The 23,639-nt window shown below is 35.5% G+C and overlaps 1 protein-coding gene across 1 annotated transcript in view; it reads right to left on the reverse strand.

The window, feature by feature from the left end:
* Positions 1 to 261: 261 nt before the first annotated feature.
* LOC111053901 (transducin beta-like protein 3) overlaps positions 262 to 23,639 on the reverse strand; it is a 31,730-nt gene continuing 8,352 nt past the window's right edge. The window contains exons 5-15 of the mRNA XM_039433838.1: positions 23,306 to 23,464; positions 21,031 to 21,206; positions 19,117 to 19,316; positions 17,246 to 17,449; positions 14,415 to 14,598; positions 11,983 to 12,104; positions 10,360 to 10,518; positions 8,221 to 8,386; positions 5,902 to 6,126; positions 3,502 to 3,629; positions 262 to 511 (exon numbers count right to left, since the gene is read on the reverse strand). Of these exons, the coding sequence (XP_039289772.1) occupies positions 335 to 511; positions 3,502 to 3,629; positions 5,902 to 6,126; positions 8,221 to 8,386; positions 10,360 to 10,518; positions 11,983 to 12,104; positions 14,415 to 14,598; positions 17,246 to 17,449; positions 19,117 to 19,316; positions 21,031 to 21,206; positions 23,306 to 23,464 (1,900 nt within the window). The 3' untranslated portion in view covers positions 262 to 334. The remainder of the gene's footprint in view (positions 512 to 3,501; positions 3,630 to 5,901; positions 6,127 to 8,220; positions 8,387 to 10,359; positions 10,519 to 11,982; positions 12,105 to 14,414; positions 14,599 to 17,245; positions 17,450 to 19,116; positions 19,317 to 21,030; positions 21,207 to 23,305; positions 23,465 to 23,639) is intronic.

A 23,639-nucleotide genomic window follows, 5' to 3' on the forward strand; every position in this document is an offset into this window, starting at 1 on the left:
TCAGCGGGAGTTTACCATTTTAATGAATAATAATTTACATCCTTCTGAAATAGACACAATCTGTAAGTTTTCTATCCGATGATGACGTCACGATTTGGTGATATGGCAGCAGATATTGGCTTCAGAGGCTAGACTTCCCAGCGTGTCTATTCTATAACTGGTCTAAGATTGAAATAAATAGGATTTTTTGACAATATGTCAAGTCTCTTCAATTTTACTAGCTTTGTTGAATCAAGGACAAAAACTATTCCAATGAAACACAAGTTTTCTAAAACGATTTTTTATTTTTCTTAAAACATTATAGTATAAAATATTTTAAATTTATTCATAAAACTCATTTAGCATGAGGCAGCATAATATTAGCCGTGTACTTCAATATCTGGAGATCTTGTTGCATTTGTGTGAGCCTTTTGAAATGCCTGTCAGAAAACATTATCAGTGACTCCATATCTGATGATGGGACACGAAGATCTCCTTTTATTATATCGTCTAATAACACTGAGAGGACAACCTGAAAAATAATAAATAATCAGTTTAAGTGAACAAAAGGAACAGAACATGTTGTTCCTTTCCCAATCATTCATAGTTGAGAGTGATATTGTATGTATCAACGTATAAATAGATAGAATTACAAAAAATCTGGTGTGGCGCACTCACACAACTTTCCTTGCCGTTATGAAAATTGATCACCTGACGCTAGTGTAAACGCGCATCTCAAGTCAAAGATCTGAGCCAGCTGGTGACAGGTCAATAACGCTGGATACGCACGAGATCTGCTATCTCTTCATAGTGAATGATTCAATAGAATCAACAGTTGCCAACAGTTTGCAATTGAATAATTACATTTTCTCAAATTTCAAGCTTATTTTCAATTGTAGGTGAAAATGTTACTGGACATTAATTGAAGAGATGCTCATGCTCAATCGTTTCCGCTAGAAAATTTTTGTTTAAATTATATCTGAAACCTGATAATTGGAAATCTAAAATCAAACTTTGCATAAATGGGGCGGAGCTCCTGAAATTTTTACAGATATGGGACTTGTGACAGTTGATATAGCTTATCAATGACTATTTTAGATATAAATTTGATCAAAATCGTTGGAGCCATTTTCGAGAAAATCGCGTAAAACCCTGTTTTGACAACATTTTCGCCATTTTAACGCCATCTTGAAACGCATTTGATCGAAATTGTTCGTGTCGGATCCTTATAGTGAAAGGACCTTAAGTTCCAAATTTCAAGTCATTCCGTTAATTGGGAGATGAGATATCGTGTACACAGACACACATACACTCATACACACACACACACACACACACACACACACACACACACACACACACACCACACACACACACACACACACACACACGGACCAATACCCAAAAACCACTTTTTTGGACTCAGGGGACCTTAAAACGTATAGAAATTCAGAAATTTGGGTGCCTTAATTTTTTTCGGAAAGCAATACTTTCCTTACCTATGGTAATAGGGCAAGGAAAGTAAAAATAAAATCAGATACTATTGAATAAATAGTACAGTAAACGTCCCGCAGCTTTGCCTCCGTGACTTTGAAACGGCATATAGGCAAGGCATGGTTCGCAGGGTAATATTCACCGCTTTGCAAAAACATCAGGCTTCAGAGACCCTAGATGGAGGAAGCTCCCTACACACAGAGATTCTTCATGAATGAGAGAGTTGCAACGTATCACCAACAATGGAAAGAGCATGTTGAACGAATGTCAGCTGATAGATAGGCTGTGTTGTGCTAAAAGGATGTAACTCCAAAAAGCTCCTTGTGGATGCAACACGTTGCTTTTGAGAAGATACAAAAGAGCATCTGTTCCTTATGGAAAGATACATTGAAGCTCCTTGTGTATCTTTTTGATACAACACGTTGCTTTTGAGAAGATACAAAAGAGCATCTGTTGCTTATGGAATGATACATTTTCAAGAATGTTACATGTTTTTGAACGGGTAGTATTGTAGTGTAGTGGCCCTCCGCCAATAGGCAAAGCTACATAACTCGGACTATAATCCAAGTATTTGTGAAAGATCACAACATGAATTAGTTTATTTGTATACTGTACAGTAATATTACAGTGTAGGTGAATTCTGATTGAAGAAAACTTCAAATATTTAATGACAACCTATAAATTTAGAAGTGCTGGAAACCACGAGATATAACATGAGCATTCGAGTACCAACACATGGAATTCAGCTCTGATTTTTTTAGGCTGAGTTTAGGAGTTTGGTCAGTTTGCTCTCGGCAGCCGATACCTTCACTTCGAACATTCTCTACACTTGTCTTATGAATGCAGAGTGTGAGGGAAAGATGTGTGAGAGAGACATTTCCACCCCTACATCCCTACTACACCAGCCAATCTATCACCGTTCAAGGGGTTGAGACTCATGTTATTTCTTGTGGTCTCTATGACGTTACGACATTTACTCAGAAGAGTTATTGGATTTGCTGGTAAAGCCAAGAAATTTAATTAATAATGAATTTTTGTACTTTAAAGTATTTTTTTAATAATATATAATGTTTTGTTTCTGTGTATTATTTTAAGGCAATTTTTTTTAATAACGACATAGAGTTGAACGCTTATTGTTAGCCCAAATATTTTTTTAATTAGCAAATAATACACCAAAATCATGAACCCTCCGTTATCTAGTAATCATAGAATTCACAACCTACTTTGAATCCACTAATGACTAAAGTGAGGTAGACGTTATAAAGGCAGTGGAGAAAGATAGGAGAACAACGTTGCCGATCCTCCCACAATGCCTTCTATAGACGGTAGCTGATACAGATTTATTGATGTTATATTAACGGTTATATTCAATAATTTCATAATTGAGATGAAATATTTTGTTGATTAATTATCAATTCTACATTGTTGAAAGACTACCTGGCAACAGAGCAAAGCGAGAAAGAGATAGCGCTATCCGCTTTGTTGAATGATAGACAGGGATAGCAATGTAATCAAACACTGCCATTATAACGTAGACCTCACTATAGTTAATTCAATACTCTAAATTAAATAAAAATTGAAATGAAATAAACATAAATTTGCATACGGGAAGAGTGAATATTTTGAGGTGAAGAGTGAAATTTAATTACTATTTTGTGAATAAGTAAAGACTAATGATATTTACTCTCTCACATAGTTACACTTTACTCTAAAGAGGAAAGAGAATGAGTAATGGGTAAGAGCATAGAGAAACAATAGCATAAGTAGATATCCCATGGTACAGGGCGTTTATGTCGCAACTTTTACTGTTATCTCAAGCCGATAGTCCACGTAGTTCTTTCCCGTGAAGCTGTGTGACGCTGGTAGTCTCTCATACTGTGCCGTTTATACACCCTCACCCCAACAAAACAGTAAAAACCGACAGTAATCGATAATAATCGGCTTGAGATAACAGTAAAAGTTGCGACATAAACGCCCTATACCATGTGATATCTACTTACGCTATTGTTTATCTATGCTTCAACTTACCTGTGCCGAATATGATTGTTTACTGTTGGAGTTCCATGAGATCACACATTTCAATAGAGATCCTTTCTTATCCACATCCAGTTTTCTGATGACATCGTCCAATGAATCGGCACTTTCTTGTTGCAATTCTGTGAATGGATAAACAATGAATTAATAGGACTAGATGCTGCGATAAAATATTAAACAATGTACCAAGTTTTATTCAGATAAGCAAATTGAATATAAACTGATTTTAGAACAAAGTTAGTCTAGTCGAGTAATGGTTACAGCTCATAGTTTTATCTTCAATACTTTTCAACAATGAACAAATATCTGTATTATGTGTTACAATCTGATCGATATCTCGACGGAATACATATTTCTCTGAAGGTTCGTTCAGACTTATGCACCACGAACATGCGCTTTTCGTTTTCCATCGGCTGACATCCAGCTTATTATATCTTTATTTGTACAAAAACAGTAGGATACAGATGGAATTATGTACAGGTAATGTGGGGTATTTAGACCCGTATTAAACTATCAAATACTTGAAAAAACATTACCTATTACAACATCAAAGATCGTTGGTCACAGATCGAAAAATTGACCGTGTGATAGGGTTCTAAAGACACTCAAGTTTATTAATTTATTCAGTTGCAATGGAAGGAACAGTTGCAAACCCAAATGTTCTTCCTTAACCTTCAACAAAGGTTATGTTTAGTTTTGTTTTCTGGTTTTTAAATTTCGAAATAATTCAATGTTTTAAAGTTTTGAATTACAGTTTGGTGCAATATTATTATTTTACAGATGGAATTAAATAGAGAATGCATTTATTCAAATGCAAATTAATATATAATTATTATTTAACGAAAATCCTAAATAAATGCTGTAAATCACCCCGAAGACTTCTGCTACTGCAGACATTGACAACAGGGTTAACAGCTAGATGGAAATTCGATGAGAACTACTATCCAAAAACTATTTGCCAGCCCGGGAATCGAACCCAAACTGGTTTGGTGTAAGGGCAAGCATTCCTGACTGGCAATTGAGAGGTACCGGGTTCGATTCCCGGGCTGGCAAATAGTTTTTGGATAGCAGTTCTCATCGAATTTCCATCTAGCTGTTAACCCTGTTGTCAATGTCTGCAGTAGCAGAAGTCTTCGGATTGATTTACAGCATTTATTTAGGATTTTCGTTGAATAATAATTAAATATTATTATTCTTTTCGGTTTTCAATCTAATTAAAATCTAAATTTTGGTTTGTATATTTCTGGACTCGGAATTTGATTCAAAGTGAAGCAACATAACCCACCTTTTAGACATTGGCTTACTACTATCAGAATATTAGGAAAGGAAGCAGTTTTGGGCTAGGCCTGTTGATCCTTTTCTAATCATGTATTTGATGTGTGTACGGTATTGTTAAATGTAAATAAATAAATATTCAACAAAAACTAGAAACTGAAATAAAAAACACCCAGATTTTGTCAAAGTTTCATCAGCTTGATGATGTGACCTATGTGGCCACAAAACCTTCCCCAAATACAAGGTGCATGGTCCTTTATGTTTACCAAATACAAGAAGAATTGACAAAATCTGGGTGTTTTCATTTTATTATAATAATGGAGAGTTCTACAGTATCTATAGTGACTATTTGGAATTCGTTAAGTGCCGTTTAAACAGTTTGCACAATGCCAGTTTGAACAAGATTTCATTTTAAACTGGATTAAATCCTATCAAGTCTTGTTTGTTATAATGTGCTCCACTCTGAATCCAAGCCACAAGTTGATTTAAATCAGTTTAGGCTTTCACGGTGCAAACGGTCCTAAAATTACAAATTAGACTCATATTCTAAAAAAATTCTCAACCTATCACCTAAGAATAAAAAATTACAAAAGGCTGCCAGAAACCATAAAGAGACTTCATAATCATCAGAACATCCAAGCTCTACACCTCATTGACAACTCTACTACAGTCAGGAGACTGGAAAGGAAGAAGCATACAGATCTCGTGTAAATGTAGCATAGTGTTAGTGAGTGATACTGAAGGTAACAGTGCTCAATTAGACTGAGAAGAAGTGATACACCCCTTTAGTGTCAATCTTTAATCTATTAATTTAAGCTAGAATTGAACTATAATCATAATAATATCGTGTGACCTGGCTGGCTCAGGTCTGGTGTCAGAGTTTTCAGGTCGCAACTGATAAATTTCAGGGCCTCTGACATGACCCAACGACTGTTTTTTTTTAGGCAGCCGGCACCGACATCTTAACGTGTCCATCCAAAACACTTTCACACAGAATTGAACTGTTCATTAACCAGAGTGTTAGATTGCAGTCAAATCACAAGGAAAAAAAACTTGATAGTAAAATAATAATGAAGTGGTGAAGATAGTGAGGTGTTGAAATGTTTTTTTTTAACCTACTGGTGACAATTTTGAGCACAGTGGCCGGCCGCTCCAGTCGCAGGGCCAGTTCGAGGGCAGGCAACAGCATGTGATTGTGAATGAGGTTGTCGAGCCTTTGTTGGTGCTCGACGCGTGTCTGTCTCTCGTTGGCTGCCTCCAGACGAGCCGCCTCTGTCGAGTCCGCCCAGAACTGCAGCTTAGAGTCGTCACCTCCCGTAACCAGCACTTGCTCGTCCTTTGACACTGGAAAATGCGCACAAATTTCATTAATATATAAACAAATTTCTGCTGGTGGAGTATAAACATTATGGGATAAAGTTATTTCATCACCAGGACTTGCTCGTCCTTCAAAACTGGAAAATGCACGCAAATTTCATAAAAATATCAACAAAGTACTGCTGGTAGAGTATAAACATTATGGGATAAAGTTATTTCTGTTAGCCACTATAATTCATTTATTTATTGATTCAAATCAAATTCAAATTCAAATTGAAAGATAATAAAACACAAAGATCTTAAAGATGCATAGACTCACATGCAGCGCTAGTGTCATACTTGGAATCGAAATCGGCCATTGAGGGGGCAACTTATAAGATTATTACATACCAATGCCTTTGCAATCTATAGTATTACAAATATATAGATATAATATCTTATGCTAAAATACACCAATAGCGGCCTTCAATTTCAAGTAAGAGCTATCATTGGGAAGGCATAGGCATTGTGGGTCTATATCTCTTTAAGGTCTTTGATAAAACACATGATCATAAACAGGTTTATAGCCCTTAAACCTGGTTTTCATTAGTAGAGTAAGTGGTAGAGTTCCCTGGGCAAGTACTAACTATCTTGTGAGCTCTCCCAATGAGAACTTTCATGGTAGAGTAGGCCTACTAGTTTTTAGTAGAGTAGAGTGGGATAGCACCTTGGGATAGTAATCTACCACTTGCCTTCCCTTACCACCGCTTTTCACTCTACTCTACCACTACTATGCTAATGGAAACAGTCTCGAGCTAGTAGAGTAGTGTCGTGCCGTTGGCTATCAAGTTTAAGAGGTATGGTAATTTATTAAAAAGTATTAATTTATTAAAATGTGTTAATTCATCAAATTGTTACTAAGTGTTTAAGTCCCCCGTCCCATCGTTTCATATCTATCGTCTATTTACTTTTCCTGATACATTTTTCACCTTCTCAAGGATAGAAGGTTTTCCTAGTACATGGATATCCATAGTTGGAAAAACCCTCCAATCTTCCATCCTTATTTTTTTGCACCACTTTCTTTTTATTTTGTTCTAATGTGTTTGTTGTTGTTGTTTGCATGTATTCTTTTTGTTATTCTCTGTATCAAACTTGTATGTGTGAAAATAAAATGTCGATTTAAAAAAAAAGTGTTTAAGTTTCAATTTATTAAAAGGTTAATAAACATTTAAGGTTAGTTCTATTCACTAGACAACACACTCCACCTACAATTCTCAATTGTAGTGAAAACATTTACTCGATCAAGTAAGTAGAGTTAGCACGGTAGAGTTAGTATGCCAGTTTCTCGACCACTTACTCTACTAGTGAAAACCAGGCTTTAGTATTCCATTCCCGAATTCAGAAAATAAATAACAATACACAATACACACACAAACACACACAAACACACACAAACACACACTAACAACAATTATTATAATAGTCGTAGATACCAATTACTCAGATTAAGAGAATAGAATGAATTAATAGTTATTATAAAACGAAAATCCAAATTAAATGCTGTAAATCACCCCAAAGACTTCTGCTACTGAAAATATTGACAACAGGGTAAACAACATAGTAGATGGAAATTCGATGTGCGCTACTATTCAAAAATTATTTGTCAGCCCGGGAATCAAACCCAATACCTCCTAATTGCCGGTCAGGAATGCTTACCCTTACACCAATCTCTGGATATCTAGTCTAGACTATATCCATCTGTAGACTAGAATGAATTATTCTCAATTGTGGCTCCCATTAAATGAAGTCTTTGAATCTGAACCCAGCCTGGGGTAGTTCACCAAACTTCCACCGCTCTAGCGCTAGCTGTCACAGGTGGCAACTCTGGGACCACCCACGACCTCCTATATACTACAGGTATATGGGAAGTCCTGGTTCACCAAACTTCCGCCACGTGCTAGCTGGCGCTAGTGTCAACTCGAAGTCATTTAGCCGTCGCCGTGTCTAAAAATATATTCCTACGTTGCCACGTTGAAGCAGCTGTCGCGGTGTTGCCAAATTTCAGCCTTAGTGAGGAGATATTACTTTTTTGAAGTTATTTAAAGGCTATTCTCTAGTGGATTAAGACAATTTATTATTTACCTGCAAGAGCCCACACTTTGCCATCATGTTGATCGAATGTGGCCATACATTCACTGCTCTTAATGCACCACAGCTTCATGAGTCCGTCACTGCCGACACTCACCAGCTGCAGGCCTCGGCTCAGAAACTCTACTCGCAGAACCGAGGAGCCGTGACCTTCGAACGTCTGCAAAAAAATTTATACAATCAATTTCAAACTCGACACTGAATCTTTAATTAATCTCAAAGTCGATAGATGACAATCAGACAATGATTTAACTATAGGCGAAAGAAGAATGGAAGAAGCATATATACAAGTATCTCATATGAGCACAATAAACTTCAAATTCTATATTAAATCGGAGAATGATTGAACTATAGGTAGAAGTAAAATGGAAGGAACATATAAGTTTAACATACGAGCACAACCAACGTCGACATTAAATGGGAGAATATTAAACTATAGATGAAATTAGAATGAAAGAAACTAACGTGTATCTCATTGATCATTACTAGATTGATCAGATACTAGTCGTTCAGGTCCACGTTATAATGGCAGTATTTGATTAGCATCAGTGTTGCGTGCAATATTTTTGTAAGCTTCTTTTATTCTATTTATTTATTTCAATGTATTTTTCAATACCTGTTGACATGGCCAGTTGTAAAGTGTTTTGGCTTAATAAAATTGAATTTGAATTTGAATTTAGCCTTTCTTTTGTTCTGGGAACATGAAATGTGGTAGATTTTCCGATTCAAAATTTACCCGCGTAAAAAAGTGTCATGTTCCTTGGGAAGAATTTTGACAGAATTCTGAACCAGAAACCAGTACCAGTAGCAAATTCCTGCCCCACAGTCGAAGCCTGGTGAATTGTGACAGTTCAAATTTGAAGAGCTCTCATTGGTCAATTGAATTGTAGTCTGCTTGCTTCTCTGTGCATGCGCTGATAGCTTGTTTGTTAAGTTTGTTTACCATAGCATAGCCATACAATACATAACCAACAAAATTAGGTTTAATAATCATTCGTTAAATGAATTTTTCTCTATAGAAAATTTTAGAGAAATAGAGTGAAAGAAATGCACACTTTTCTAGACGGTAAGTTTGTAAAGCAGCCTTTGTTCATTTGCGCAGCTAGTAAACGACACATTTTGGTGTAAATCAACTTCCTAAGTGCGCGCCAAAAGCTTGACCAAAGAGTGGCGCTCCATGGGAGCATTTTACACCAGTCACGTTAAGGTAGGCGCACACAGATCATCATCGGACGGACGGCACGCATCGGACGGATCGGATTATTAGATTTGATGCATTGTTTTCAATTGGAGTGCACATACCTTTCCGTATAGGTATGCGCACTCCAATTGGAAACAAGGCATCAAATCTAATAATCCGATCCGTCCGATGCGTGCCGTCCGTCCGATGACGATTTGTGTGCGCCTACCTTTATTGAACAATTTACCATTGGAACTAAAACAATTAACAACTTTTTCGTGTTCCCAGACCGTTTCCTATTATTCGACACAACAGATAGCGCTATCCTTTTCTAGCTCCCCAACGTTTCCAGATCGTTTTTTATGAAAATAGAAATATAATCGATTAAAAAAATTGAAACTTATCAGTAAAGAACTGGTTTAAAATGCAATATGCCTTGCTCCCCTGAAACAAAAAATATTAGATTATACATTTCTACTCTTGATTGTTTCAGGCAGGTGTTTAAAGAGCTTGAACCCCATATAACTAGGTTTCTCCTTGAAACTTTCAATCTATGTGCCACTATACTCAAATTCCATTTTAATTCTGTGGTGAAACTGTGAAACTTACGGTAAGTTTGAAACTTTTCAGTACAAGCTGAGGAGTCAGCTACAAGAGACCGCCTTAATATTATAAACTAGTGGTCAGTTAAATTCCGAAAAGTCTTTGTGAATTTTATATTGTTTTTGTGGTGGAAATGAAATTAAAGAAAAGAAGAAGACAAGAAAAAGATTTTCAAAAATGAGAATAAAAATAGGTAGAGGATGAGCCAGCTCATTTCGTAAGTTAGTGTCGAGTTGCGTTTTTCCATTATTCTCAAATTCATTATTCATTATCTATTACATCATCATATGTATAATTGATTAATATATTAGGTACATTATATGAATTGATAGATAACACAATAATCTTACTTTCAAACAGGAGAGGTCAGATAGGGACCATAACCTCAGAGTACTATCGGCCGAGGTGGTAGCTAGGACTTGATCAACAGGAGAAAACTTGGCGGACCAGACGCCTCTCTTGTGGCCTTTCAACACGCCCATCAGTGATAGGTCACTTGTACTCCAAAGCTGGAAAACAGACACAATTAATCACTGGAAAACATACAATTAATAGCAAAACAATTAATTGACCGAGCGAAGTGAGGTCTAAGATTCAAGTCGACGGTTTGGCATTTCTCTTAATGTTTAAATGTTTGAATGTTTATATTTTTATATGTAGCGCATTTACGGCGAAACGCGGTAATAGATTTTCATGAAATTTGACAGGTATGTTCCTTTTTTAATTGCGCGTCGACGTATATACAAGGTTTTTGGAAATTTTGCATCTCAAGGATAATATAAAAGGAAAAAGGAGCCTCCTTCATACGCCAATATTAGAGTAAAAATTAGACTATAGAATTATTCATCATAAATCAGCTGACAAGTGATTACACAGATGTGTGGAGAAGCCAGTCTATTGCTGTATTTCCATAAGGTCTATAGTTTCAATCAGGATGAGAATACTGCGTGAGGTCTACTGTTCACAGAACTACTAGTAACTCATTAGGTGAATAGTCAGATATAAAAGTACTCTATTCATACAGAATAGATTTACAAGTGATTGAAACATATACACTATACGGCTTGATTTGTGAACGTCAGTCGTCGAAATCATTTAATTTCAGATGGAGAAAAACAATCTGCTATTCCTTAATGTTGGACAACATTGTTATTAAATGCCAGAATGCTAATTGTAATTGAAACCTAATTAAACAGAAGCGTATTTCATACAAACTTACTCTCGCACAAGCCTAGAGCTCATGTAGGCATCATCCTCAGCAAAAGAAATATAAAAATAGCCACTCAAAACAAATTAAAAGAACAGAATCTACCTATAAATGCTAATTATTTACCAACCTTGGCAGTTTTATCAAGAGATGCTGTTGCCATGATCCTATCATTAGGAGCTATGCAGATGCCGTTAATGTCCTTTTCGTGAGCAACTTCCGTGTAAACGCAGCTTAACACATTTTGATGAATTTCATCAGCTTATCTTAGCTTCATAAGTCACAGCTGATAACTCTCTTAAGAGATAGAGATCATTTAAATTGGAAAAACAATTTGCTATTCCTTAACATTAGACAACATAGCTCATAAATAACAGTATTCTTTGAAACTTAATTCAACAGAAGCAAATTGCATACGAACTTGCAATCAGCTCCCATCATCATCAGTTTCATCATCCAAGCACAAGCCTGGAGCTCATGTAGGCATCATCCTCAGCAAAAATAAATAAATAGATGTGGAATAAATAAAATAAATAAAATAAATTTATGTGGAAATTGAATAAATGAGTCGTCCATTTCCCAAGTGACTCTTGTCCATTTTTTCAAAAATGAGATTTTGATGCCATATGATTTACAAGGCCTTTCTCTTCTACTCGATGATGTTTTCCTTTTCCAAAATTACCTATATCGCATAGTAAATCAATTATGAAATACCAAAACAAATGGAAAGATCAGAATCTACCAAGAAATGTTATTATTTACCAACCTTAGCAGTTTTATCAAGAGATGCTGTAGCCATGATCTTATCATTAGGAGCTATGCAGATGCCGTTAATGTCCTTTTCGTGAGCAACTTCCGTGCATTTAACGCTCAGAGCTTCAATGGAATCTAGAAGAGAACATTAAATACATTAGAATGATTGGAGCTCGAAAATTTCTCAACAAGAAAGTTTCAATTGAATAAATTATTATTGTTTCCAAGACTATTGAAAAAAAATCATATTTACTACATGTAGGAGTGATCCGTGGTCTAGTGGATAGAGAGCTTGCGTAGCAGCATAGAGATCCCGGGTTCGAACCCACTCACAACCAAAAGTTTTTTAACCAGATCACTCCCGTGTTATCGGATGGGCACGTTAAAACCGTCGGTCCCCGGCTGAAGTAAGACAGTCGTAAGGCCCATTGACGGCTCAAATTATATATTCAGGCGGTGGGACCTTCCCGCAAGGGACTCCCCACCAACATAGCCATACGAATTTACTTTTTTTTACTACATGTAAATACATTATGTTACTGGGAATTGGATAATTTAGTTCGAGGTGTTTCGGGGCCTGGCGATAAGCTTATCAAACCTCAGGAGTGAGAAACAATCCAAATAAGTGAGAAAAATATAATTTACCGTGAAATATATTTCTCAATCTGCAACAGATGATCAAGTACACATAAAACCCCTTCTCAGAAGTAAGAAACATTCCAAAAAAGCAACAAAAAGTGAGAAAATTATAATTATATTGACCGTAAAATATAATCCTCAATCTACAATAGATGATCAATTACAGGGATACCAAGTTTTCATACAATAAAAAAAATGGGAACCTTAGGCTCGGTTGCACGAAACCCTGTTCAATTTCAATCGGGATTAAATTTTAGGAGAACCAATCTGAGACTTCTTTTCAAAAAAAGTCTACTCTGATTGGTTCTCGTGGCATTTTATAATGATTGGAGTTTAACAGGCTTTTGAGCAACCGGGTCCAAGATTCTAGATGAATTATCACTTGAAACAAGTCAATTCTCACAGCATTACGAAAAGCGACAGCAACAGACTGACGGAGAAAAAATCTAGTGTGGCGCACTCACACAACTACCTTGCCGTTATGAGAATTGATCACCTGACGCTAGTGTTCACGCCCATCTCAAGTCTACTATTCAAAGATCTGAGCCAGCTGGTGACAGGACAATAACGCTGGAGACATACGAGGTCTGCTATCTCTTCATAGTGGATCATTTAATAGAATCGACAGTTGCCAACAGTTTGCAATTGAATAATCACATTTTTTCGAATTACGAGCTCATTTTTAATTTTAGGTGAAAATGTTACAAAACATTAATTGTAGGGATTTTTATGCTCAATCTTTTCCACTCGGAATTTTTGTTTAAATTGTATCGGAAGCCTGATAATTGAGAATCTAAAATCAAACTTTGCATAGATGGAGCGGAGCTCCTGAAATTTTTACAGATATGAGACTTGTGGCAGTTGATAGAGCTTATCGATGACTATTCTAGGTATAACTTTTTAATCAAAATAGTTGGAGCCGTTTTCGAGAAAATCGCGGAAACCCCTTTTTTTGACAACATTTTCGCCATTTTAGCCGCCATCTTGAATCGCATTTGATCGAAATTGTTCGTGTCGGATCCTTATATTGTAAGGACCTTGAGTTCCAAATTTCAAGTTACACAAACAGAGCAATACCCAAAAACCACTTTTTTGGACTCAGGGGACCTTGAAACGTATAGAAATTTAGAAATTGGGGTACCTTAATTTTTTCGGAAAGAAATACTTTCCTTACCTATGGTAATAGGGCAAGGAAAGTAAAAGAGTCTACTCTGATTGGTTCTCGTGGCATATAATGATTGGAATTTAACAGGCTTTTGAGCAACCGGGTTCAAGATTCTAGATGACAGCATAGGCTTGTAGGCTTGTACAGAATAGGCTTGAGAATGTACAATAAGTTGCCATTGGATATCAAATGTTGTGAAAATATTGTTATTTTTTAAAAAAATACTTTTTGAGTGGCTGGTTTTGAGACCTATCTATTGTTAGACAGAGTTTTTCGATTCTACTTTATGTAATTCTACTTTGTGACTTTAAACTATTGCTTTGACTCTATTGTTTTGTAATTGTATTACCATGACTTTGTCAATTACCTATAATGTATTGGTCTACGACAGTAAAATCTATTTATTTTTTTTAAGAATTATCACTTGAAACAAGCCAATTCTCACAGTATTACGACAAACGACAGCAACAGACTGACGGAGAAAAAAATCAAACGTCTGTAATTAGACTTCAGCAGACATTTGCAGACAGACGGACGAATGTATGTGTTGTTGCAACAATCGAACACTTTGGGAGGGATCCGCATATGTACGTCTGGTCTGTTGCTGTGTGAGTTTGCCTTTAGTATGAAATAGAACTTACTCGTATTGAATTTCTTGGGAAGCGACCATATCTTGAGAGTGGTATCTTCACCAGCCGACACTAATAGATTGGCATTATTTCGACCCAAAGCAACGGATGTCACTGAAGACGTATGCCTTGTTCCGCTGGCTATACAATTCACTGATCCTTCACCGTTCATTAGCCACAGTCGTATACTGTTATCCTGGGAAATAAAAGAGAAGTTGATAATTTTAAGATAATTGAGGATTGAAAAAAACATTAATTTTTTTAGTTCATATGCAGAATGCATTTACGCAGAGGTATGACCTTAGCAGGCAAGGCCTACCTTGTGTCTTGAATCCCCCATTGACCTTATTCCATTTGTAAGTGTGTAAAAAACTAACATATTAAAGTTGAGAGTTTGGTCTCATTGGATGCGTGTATGTGCGCGCATGCTGAGAAATAAAATCTGGTAAGAGCAATAAGTGCTCACACTGAACGCGTGCACTTGCTGGTTGCGTTCAGTGTGAGTAGCTACAGGCAAGTTACAAAGTGCTTCAATGACTCTTTCCAGATTTTGTTTCTAGGCTCTTCATGATCTGACTTGCACTTGCACATACACGCATCCAATGCGATTATACCCTCGGATTAAGTCGAGAAGTATGATACAACAAACAAACCTGATTATTAGAATAATATATCTATATAGAATAATATATCCGAAAGATTTTAGAGCCAATGTTCATTAAGCTACAAAAAGAGTTCACTGTTTACATATAATATAGGGGCACCGAGCTTCGCTCGTTATTTATTTATTTACTTTTGATAAACCAAACACAATAATGATTATCAATTATCAATTATTCAATTATCAGTGATTTGAGTGTAATATTTTTGTTTCCTATCCAGTTTCTCAACCTTCAAAATTCTTAGCTTTAGTTGTTTTTGAGTGAAAAAGAACTAAATTTCAGAAAAGTGGAATCATAACCTCATTTCGGACTTTTAAATTATTATCTAAATTTGGGAGAGAAATAGTACAAGGAGTATCCTTAGTTTTTCTCTCCCATTCAGTGCTTCTTGTAAAAATTATAATAATAATAAGATAAGATAAGATTGGGGAAGTACTAACATGCACAGCCCAAAACTGTTTCTTTCCCGATTTTTTATTTATACACTATAAATAGTCCAGAAAGTAGGTTATGTTCCATACACTTGAATTCAGGTTCAATTTTAAGTGATGATATTAAGTGCAATATTTGACTATAATTTGGCATTTTAATCATTCTGAATTCAAAATTTCTAGCTCATATATATTTTTGGACAGAACTTTGAACTTTAACTCTCCTCAGTAAGAACATAACCTATTTTTCGGACATTTTATTATTTATCAAAATTTGGGAACAGTACAGTTTTGGGCTATGCCTGTTTTTCTATCCCGATTATATTCATATGATTTGTAATTATATCAGCAAATGAATAAATAAATAAATAAATTTTCTGTTCAAACATTTGAAAACAAAAAAATATAATTTAGATTATATACAAACCAAATTGAATAACAAAATAACACTCACTAATCTCTTGAAATTGTCAAATAATGATCAACTTTGAAAACTATGATATACTCTAGTTTCGGAGGATTATCATGTCATGTCAACAAATCAGATTATGTTGATCAAATCGATTAAATTATCCAGCTAGATAAAATTTCTCGCTGATTGATTATGATTACACAGGTGGAAATAATTTTGTCTCTCTCCCACACAGGCACACGCATCTTCTGTTATCGAGAGACGATCTGTTTTCCAAGGATGAATTATCCTTCTAATTTCGTTCAGCAAGTTTTCCAAAGAATGAGACCTAGTGCAATCGAATCTTTATATCATAAACCTACTATGTTCCAAATTTCGTGGAAATCGTTAGAGCCGTTTTTGAGATCCGTAAAACATAAATAACCAGATATATAAATCAAGAAATTGCTCGCTTAATATAATAGGATATGTTGAACGAGCGTTGCGAGTTCTTCCTATTGACTTGGGACTCGTGTCGTTGTCCGTTTGTGGCTTTGTTTATTCGACGATAACATTCAATTATCAACTGTTTAGATAAATCAACTTCAAATTCTCAACTCTTTGGACCATGATAAAGATCTAGTTTGTTGGCCAACGATAATGGCTCACTCCTTCGTTCTTTTTGAGGATATAACAGGATAACATAGGAAGTACATAAACAATTGCAATAATTTATCATTAAAAATCACAAATCAGCTGTCAGCTGGATTATTGATTGCATAAAATGATGCTGATGCATACAATAATATTGATAATTCAGTAGAACCATAAAAGCTATCTTTTGCTATGGTACAACTCAAACTTTTTTACTAGACTTTCTACAGCATTTAATATAGTAAAGTCCACGTTATAATGGCAGTGGAGAAAGATAGGTGAATAACGTTGCCGATCATCTGTCTTATGAATGCCTTCTATAGACGGTAGCTGATACAGGTTTATTGACTTTTCATTATCGTTTAAAATAATCAATTAGGTTATATTTTATTAAGCATGAAATTATAATTTTCAATGATTTCATAATGAATTTCCATGATCAGGATAGAATATTTTAATTAATTATTAATTCTACATTGTTAAAAGACGATCTGGCAACAGAGCAAAGCGAGAAAGAGATAGCGCTATCCGCTATGTTGAATGATAGACAAGGATATCAATACTATTGCTAATGAAACACTGCCATTATAACGTGGACCTCACTATAGAATAGTTGACAGAATATCAGCGGCATTTTGAACGAGTTCTCCTGCCCGGGGACTCACTAGTTATCATTGCCTACATGAGTGAAAAAATGTATTTTACCTTAGCGCCAGACACAAGTAGATTAGGATTGGCTGGAGTACTAGTCAAACTTATAACTAGATCGGAATGTCCTTTGAGTAATTGGCAGGCCATGTTTGCCACTGTATACAATTTAATTACAGAACTATTTGTGGCAACTGCTAGGTGAGACTGATTTTCCCCCATGAAAACCACGTCGAAAATCTCATCACTGAAGCCGACCATCTGAAACCGAAACAATTTATTGATTTAACATTTATCCAATACAAATAAACTTTAGAAATAAAATTCTAGATCTCAAACGAAAGCAAGTTTTGGTATTTATTAATTTTACAATATCGGGGATCGAGCTTCGTTCTGGAGTACAAAAGCATAAAAAATTTATTACGAAAGAAGAAATTATAATAACATTCATACACAAATGTTCTATCTAATCACAGTAAATTGAGATTAATTCCCAGCGGAATGCAAAAATTTCCATCACAAAGGCCCGGTTGCACAAAAGCCGGTTAAATTTTAATCCTGATTAACTTCACGTGAACCAAATCAGAGAAGACCATTTCAAAAAGATGGATCTACTGGAATTAATCAGGATTGAAAATAATCCGGCATTTTTGCAACCGGCACTAAGTACCTGATTGAATGATTACAAAAGTTCAACAGCTGAGTCATAATTTTGACACAATCCCACACACATGAACTCGCTCACTCACTTCCATTACCAATAGACGACGAAATAATTATTATCAGCTGTTCCAAAGATGAATAATAATTATCCTTTTAATGTCCTTCAGCGAGTTTTCTCAGGGATTAGACCTAGTGCAATCGAATCTTAATATTATAAACCTACTATGTTCTGAATTTCGTGAGAATCGTTAGAGCCGTTTTCGAGATCCGATGAAATACAAACATATAAACATCTAAACATCCAAACATCTATACATCTAAACATATAAACAGAAATTGCTCGTTTAATAGTATAGGATTCATCCAATAAAAAAATCCAGAAATTGACTTCTAGCCTCTTTTCTTTAGGGCTACTTTTAATATAAATAAAAATATAAATCTCAGATTTGAAAATGGCATTAATGTCCAAATCATGTTGTGACAAAATAATTTAAAAGGGTACTGAGATTTATATTTTTATTTATGGACTTATAGATCTGAAACAGAAACAAGGTTTAATATTTATTAATTTCTCATTTATCCAATTAAAACAAATTCTAGATTATTTCATTTTTTTTTGCATTTCTTTATTGCTTTATACATGTGTTTTTTGACATGAAAGTTTTGTTTTTGTTTTCCAATTAAAAGTCATCTGACACTTTCAAATGAATTGAATTAATTATTAGAGCCACAAAAATAAATGCATGATACTGTGAAACAATATCTTTCTCTGATTACAAGAGACATCAAATTGTTAATTGTAAATAACTGTACTAACAGTAATAACTATAAATAATTGTACATAATGTTTTGATAATTGTCGGATAGTACGACTGCAAACATATCATAGTGCATACTAACAACAACAACAAATTTACAACAAAGAGCTGTTCAAATAACAAAAAATCAACAAATTCAAAAAACAAAACACAAAACTCAATGAACAGGAAGACTTAGGAGTTCAAAAAACATAAAGTCTGGTATATGCGTATATGTGCAAGTGCACGGTTGGCTAGGCATTACCAAGCGCGCAAACGAGAAAATCTGGTTAGAGCAATAGGAACACTCACACTGAACGCTTGCACTTGCTGGTTGAGTTCAGTATGAGCAGTGACAGACAAGTCACAACGAGTTTCAAGATATATTTCTCGTTTTATTTGAATAAATGAATCGTAGTTTAGCGTTAAACGTGCACATGGCCATTAGTGAACTATGGTTGGTTTTACCTGTTTACTGACGGACAGTTTATCATCGGTAGCTACGAAGAATATCGTGTGATCAGAGCTGATAACCGCCAAGGAATTCCTTTCAGGACAAATCATAAGTTTCTTTATACCTTGTGCATCACTGCTAGATCCAGCTGAAATGAAGGAATCGCTCACATACAGCTCAGCAGCAGGATCTGCGTTCCAAACTCTCAACACACCTGCAAAACGAAAAATAGAAATATTATTAAGGGTAGCAAACCAAAAAATAACTCCATAAGCCGTAATTTTAACATTATGTACCTTTTCCTAGAGATCCATTCAACCTGAGATTTTGAACACTGAATAACATGACCTTTTTACATACTTTAGCACAAGCTTTTCAGTTTCCAACCATTTTTTTACCAAATATGATTTTTTTTGAATGACCGCTCAAAAACACAGTATAGAATTACAAAAAGGTATATAGAATGGGATTTTCAAATTATTTCTAAATTACCTCTCGCTAAGGTGTTCATAATAGTGCTAAAGAGTACTGTACAAAATTTTAGACGTCTACCTCAAAGGGTTCCTGAGAAAAAGGTACATAAGTTAACATTAGTACAGAGTTATTTTTTTGTCTGCTCCCCTTAACAAGATCAATAAAACAAATATTACTATTTCTCATTTAGGAGTTTCTTGACCATTCCAACATGTTTGTGAAATGGTTTTGAATGAAGTGATGAGATTAAAATAATCTACATCAGAGAATATGAATATTTAACAATAAATATTACGAAGATCTGAGAGTGAAGACCTGGCCACAGAGCTATAATCTCAAGGGTCTTATGACCTGCGATCATAATTCATTAGGATGATATGGATATAGATATATAAGATATGTTAATATTTTTGAAGGGACGGATTCAAAGATCCAAAGGTTCAAAGAACCTCACACGTTAATCGTAGCTTATTGTGTGTCCCAAGTATGTTAGACAAACCAATTCCTGTGTCCTTTACAAGGTCCAGGAGTTTTTTCCCTATTCCACATCCCATTCCTCACCTGGTTGCTTGCAGCCAAACAGAGCCCTTCTTCTAGCCCCAAGTCTTTCGCAATCCTGTATGATATGCTTGGCAGTCTCTTCAAACTGATTACAAAGCCTACACATCTGACTTTCATTTCTGAGTCCAATCGTGTGGAGATGTTTCCTGAAGTGGCCATGTCCAGTTATCAGGGCAATCAAATGACCTGACCTCTACCCAGACCTCATCAGCCAGCTGGTGAAGCAAGGGCTTGCTTCTGCCAGCAGCCTATTGCCAAGTGCTTGACCAGGGTGACCTTGCCATTGCTGGTGATGTAAGTCCCTGGACCATCTACTTATTGTATGGAAGGCAGTTGTTTTGCTAATGCCACAGCTTGGCTCTGGACCAAAGAATGGCATACTGGAACCCCGCTTAGCAAGCTCATCTGCACGCTCGTTACCTCCTATGCCTACATGGCCAGGTACCCAACCAAGATGCACAGAGTTGCGTGTTGCAAGCCTGCTGAGTGTTTTGTGGCACTCCCACACCAATTTAGACTTTATTTCATTGGAGTCAAGAGCCTTGAGGGCTGCCTCAAAATCTGACAGGATTAATATAGGCTTGTCACAATATTGTCTGGCAATTCCTATGTTGGCACAAGCCTTGATGCCCCAAATCTCTGCCAGAAAGATGATACAGTGTTGCCCCAGACTTGCACAAACTTATGTTCTGGGGGGAATCACTGTACACCCCATAGCCAGATTTCCCTTCAATGAGAGAACCGTTCGTGTACCAAACAAGGCTGCCTCTTTTGAGATAGGGCCCTTCCTCAGGCTTCCACTTCTATATCTAAGATATAGTTTATATCTAAGACCGCTCTGATCACAGATCTCTCTCTGTGTGAACAGCTCCTTAAATAACAATGCAACATACCTTTCTCTCCGGCGCAGGCAACAAATGTTCCTTTCTTGGGACGTTTTGCTGAGTCAGGCAGAGTCAAACTATTCGGCAGCAGAACGAGGCTCTCCAGGCTTTCGTAGACAGCAATTGTTCGCACAGCGCGGCTGGCAACTATGTCCCATACAATTATCACTTTATCACGGCCACAACTGGAAAACCAAACCAAATTTAATATGATAATAATAATAATAAATAATTTTATTTGTACACGGTATAACCATACAAATGAGTTGAGTATAACAAATTCTAACAATGACTAAATTAAACCACATGAACAAATTTAATATAATTATGGAACAATATTCAAATGCTGTTGAGAAACAAACAATTATGAGAGGATGATTAATGAAAATGAGAGTTAAGGACGATGTAGCTAATATTGATGAAAGATTGATATAATCATGCCAGATCTTGAAATATCTTTTGGATTTAAAGTTACATGAAAAATAATAAAGTGCACACTTTTGATAATATAGGTTGATCGAAAATGTAGATTTTTCTAGTATTAGTCATATGAAGGCTACTAGATAGCAGCATGTGATGGGAAACATATCAAGGTCTATAAATACAGGTCATGACAAAATCCCGTGATGCATTGCAAAATCACCATTTTATGGGGTCCTAGTTCACCAATTTTCAAATTTATCATTATAGATTGAACAACATGATGTGTTATTTTATAATATTGTTCAAGGGATATTGCTTGGCTTTGAATTGTAAAATAAATTGTTCCGACAGAATAATAATATTTTGATTCCAACTAAGAGCTGAATTCTTGATTTTTAGATTTAATTGATCGGGAACTTTAAACTCTTTTTGAAATTGGCCTCGCATATTTCTGTCTTGTCCCAATGCCTTTTGAATCATAATCCTTGAGTTACAAGAATAAGGAAATTTTTAATAATAAATAAATGGATAATTGAAGCATTAATTATTGAAATTTAATTATTAAAAAATTGAAAACCTTTATTCAAATATTATCTGAACTGGAATATTGTTTTTGAAATGCACAATTTTGTTACGAGCAAATTGAATTAGATTGGATTTTCAAATGTACCGCCATAAAGACGCCATAAAATGGCCGCTCCGTAAGGAACATGTGTGTCATGACCTGTATTTATAGACCTTGAAACATATCAATCTACAAGTCTGGTTAACTACACCCATGTCCAGCACGTCTGGAATTTACTATACAATGAAACGTGAAACCCGTGTGGCACACGGGCCCAGTTTTCTAGACTAATGGCTGATCCCGTCTGACATACGGGCTCAGACGGGAATGATTAACAAGGGTGGTTAGCAACAGACGTGAATGTGTTAATACAGCCATGAAAATAAAAAATTGTCATTCCTTGAAATTGATTGGATTTGGATCTATCATATCTCCTGATGAAATGTACAGAATGCACAATGAAATCCCCCCAATGTTTGAAATTTAAATGATCATTAAAATTATTTTTACTAATTGTTATTAATCGGGTGTGTTTAGAAAAAGCAGTCCTATAGTAACTAAGTAATAGCATAGAGAACCGATAGCATAAGTAGATATCCCATGGTATAGGGCGTTTATGTCGCAACTTTTACTGTTATCCCAAGCCGATAGTTCACGTAGTTCTTTCCCATGCAGCTGTGTGACGCTGGTAGTCTCTCAAATTGTGCCGTTCCCACACTCTCATCCCAACAAAACAGTAAAAATTGACAATAATCAACAGTAATCGGCTTGAGATAACAGTAAAAGTTGCGACATGAATTCCAAATACCATGGGATATCTACTTACGCTATTTTTTCTCTGTGGTAATAGCGTACTTTAAAAGGGCTACTCGAAGCTTTTTAATTATAGGAAATTATTAGAATCCTTGTTTTATAAAACACGACTAGTTTCGGGCATCTATCCCATTCTCAAGTGTAAAAGTATTAAAATTGATCAAAGAAACTATATAGTCGTGAAAACTATTAATTTTCTAAAATTAAATAGCTTAATAATAATATCTTGTCAAGTCTTGTTATATAAAACACGACTAGTTTCGGGCATTTATCCCATTCTCAAGCGTAAAAATAGTAACAATTGATTAAACAACCTAATTATTCGTGAGAATTATTAATTTTCTAAAATTAAATAACTTGACGATAAAACTAAAAGTAAAATATCAAACAATAACTCAAAGAATCTGGTCATCACCAAACCACTCAATTAATGTTTTTTCAAAGTCTACATAATAGTAAAGAAACACTTTTAATTTTCATTACCTGACCATAGACTTTCTATCAGGTAAAATTTGAAGGCTGGTAACTTTGCTGAAGTGGCCCGAGTATGTATATTTCAAAGTTCCCGAAGCAAAGTCCCATGCTCTTATGGCAGTATCGTCAGCCGCCGCGAATACCAGTTCATTAAGGAACACCAAAACACTGCGAAATTAGAACACAAATGTAATGTGCATTAATAGAATTCAACAAATACTCATAAAATAAAAATTGATATTCAATATTTTTCAAGAATACTCATACTCAGTATTACTTTTGTGAGATTAGCTTCAAAGTGCCCGCATTGATTGAACGGGAAAACATTGATTTGATAGGAAAC

This window comes from Nilaparvata lugens, chromosome 8 (genome assembly GCF_014356525.2).
Source record: "Nilaparvata lugens isolate BPH chromosome 8, ASM1435652v1, whole genome shotgun sequence".
Lineage (NCBI taxonomy): Eukaryota > Metazoa > Arthropoda > Insecta > Hemiptera > Delphacidae > Nilaparvata > Nilaparvata lugens.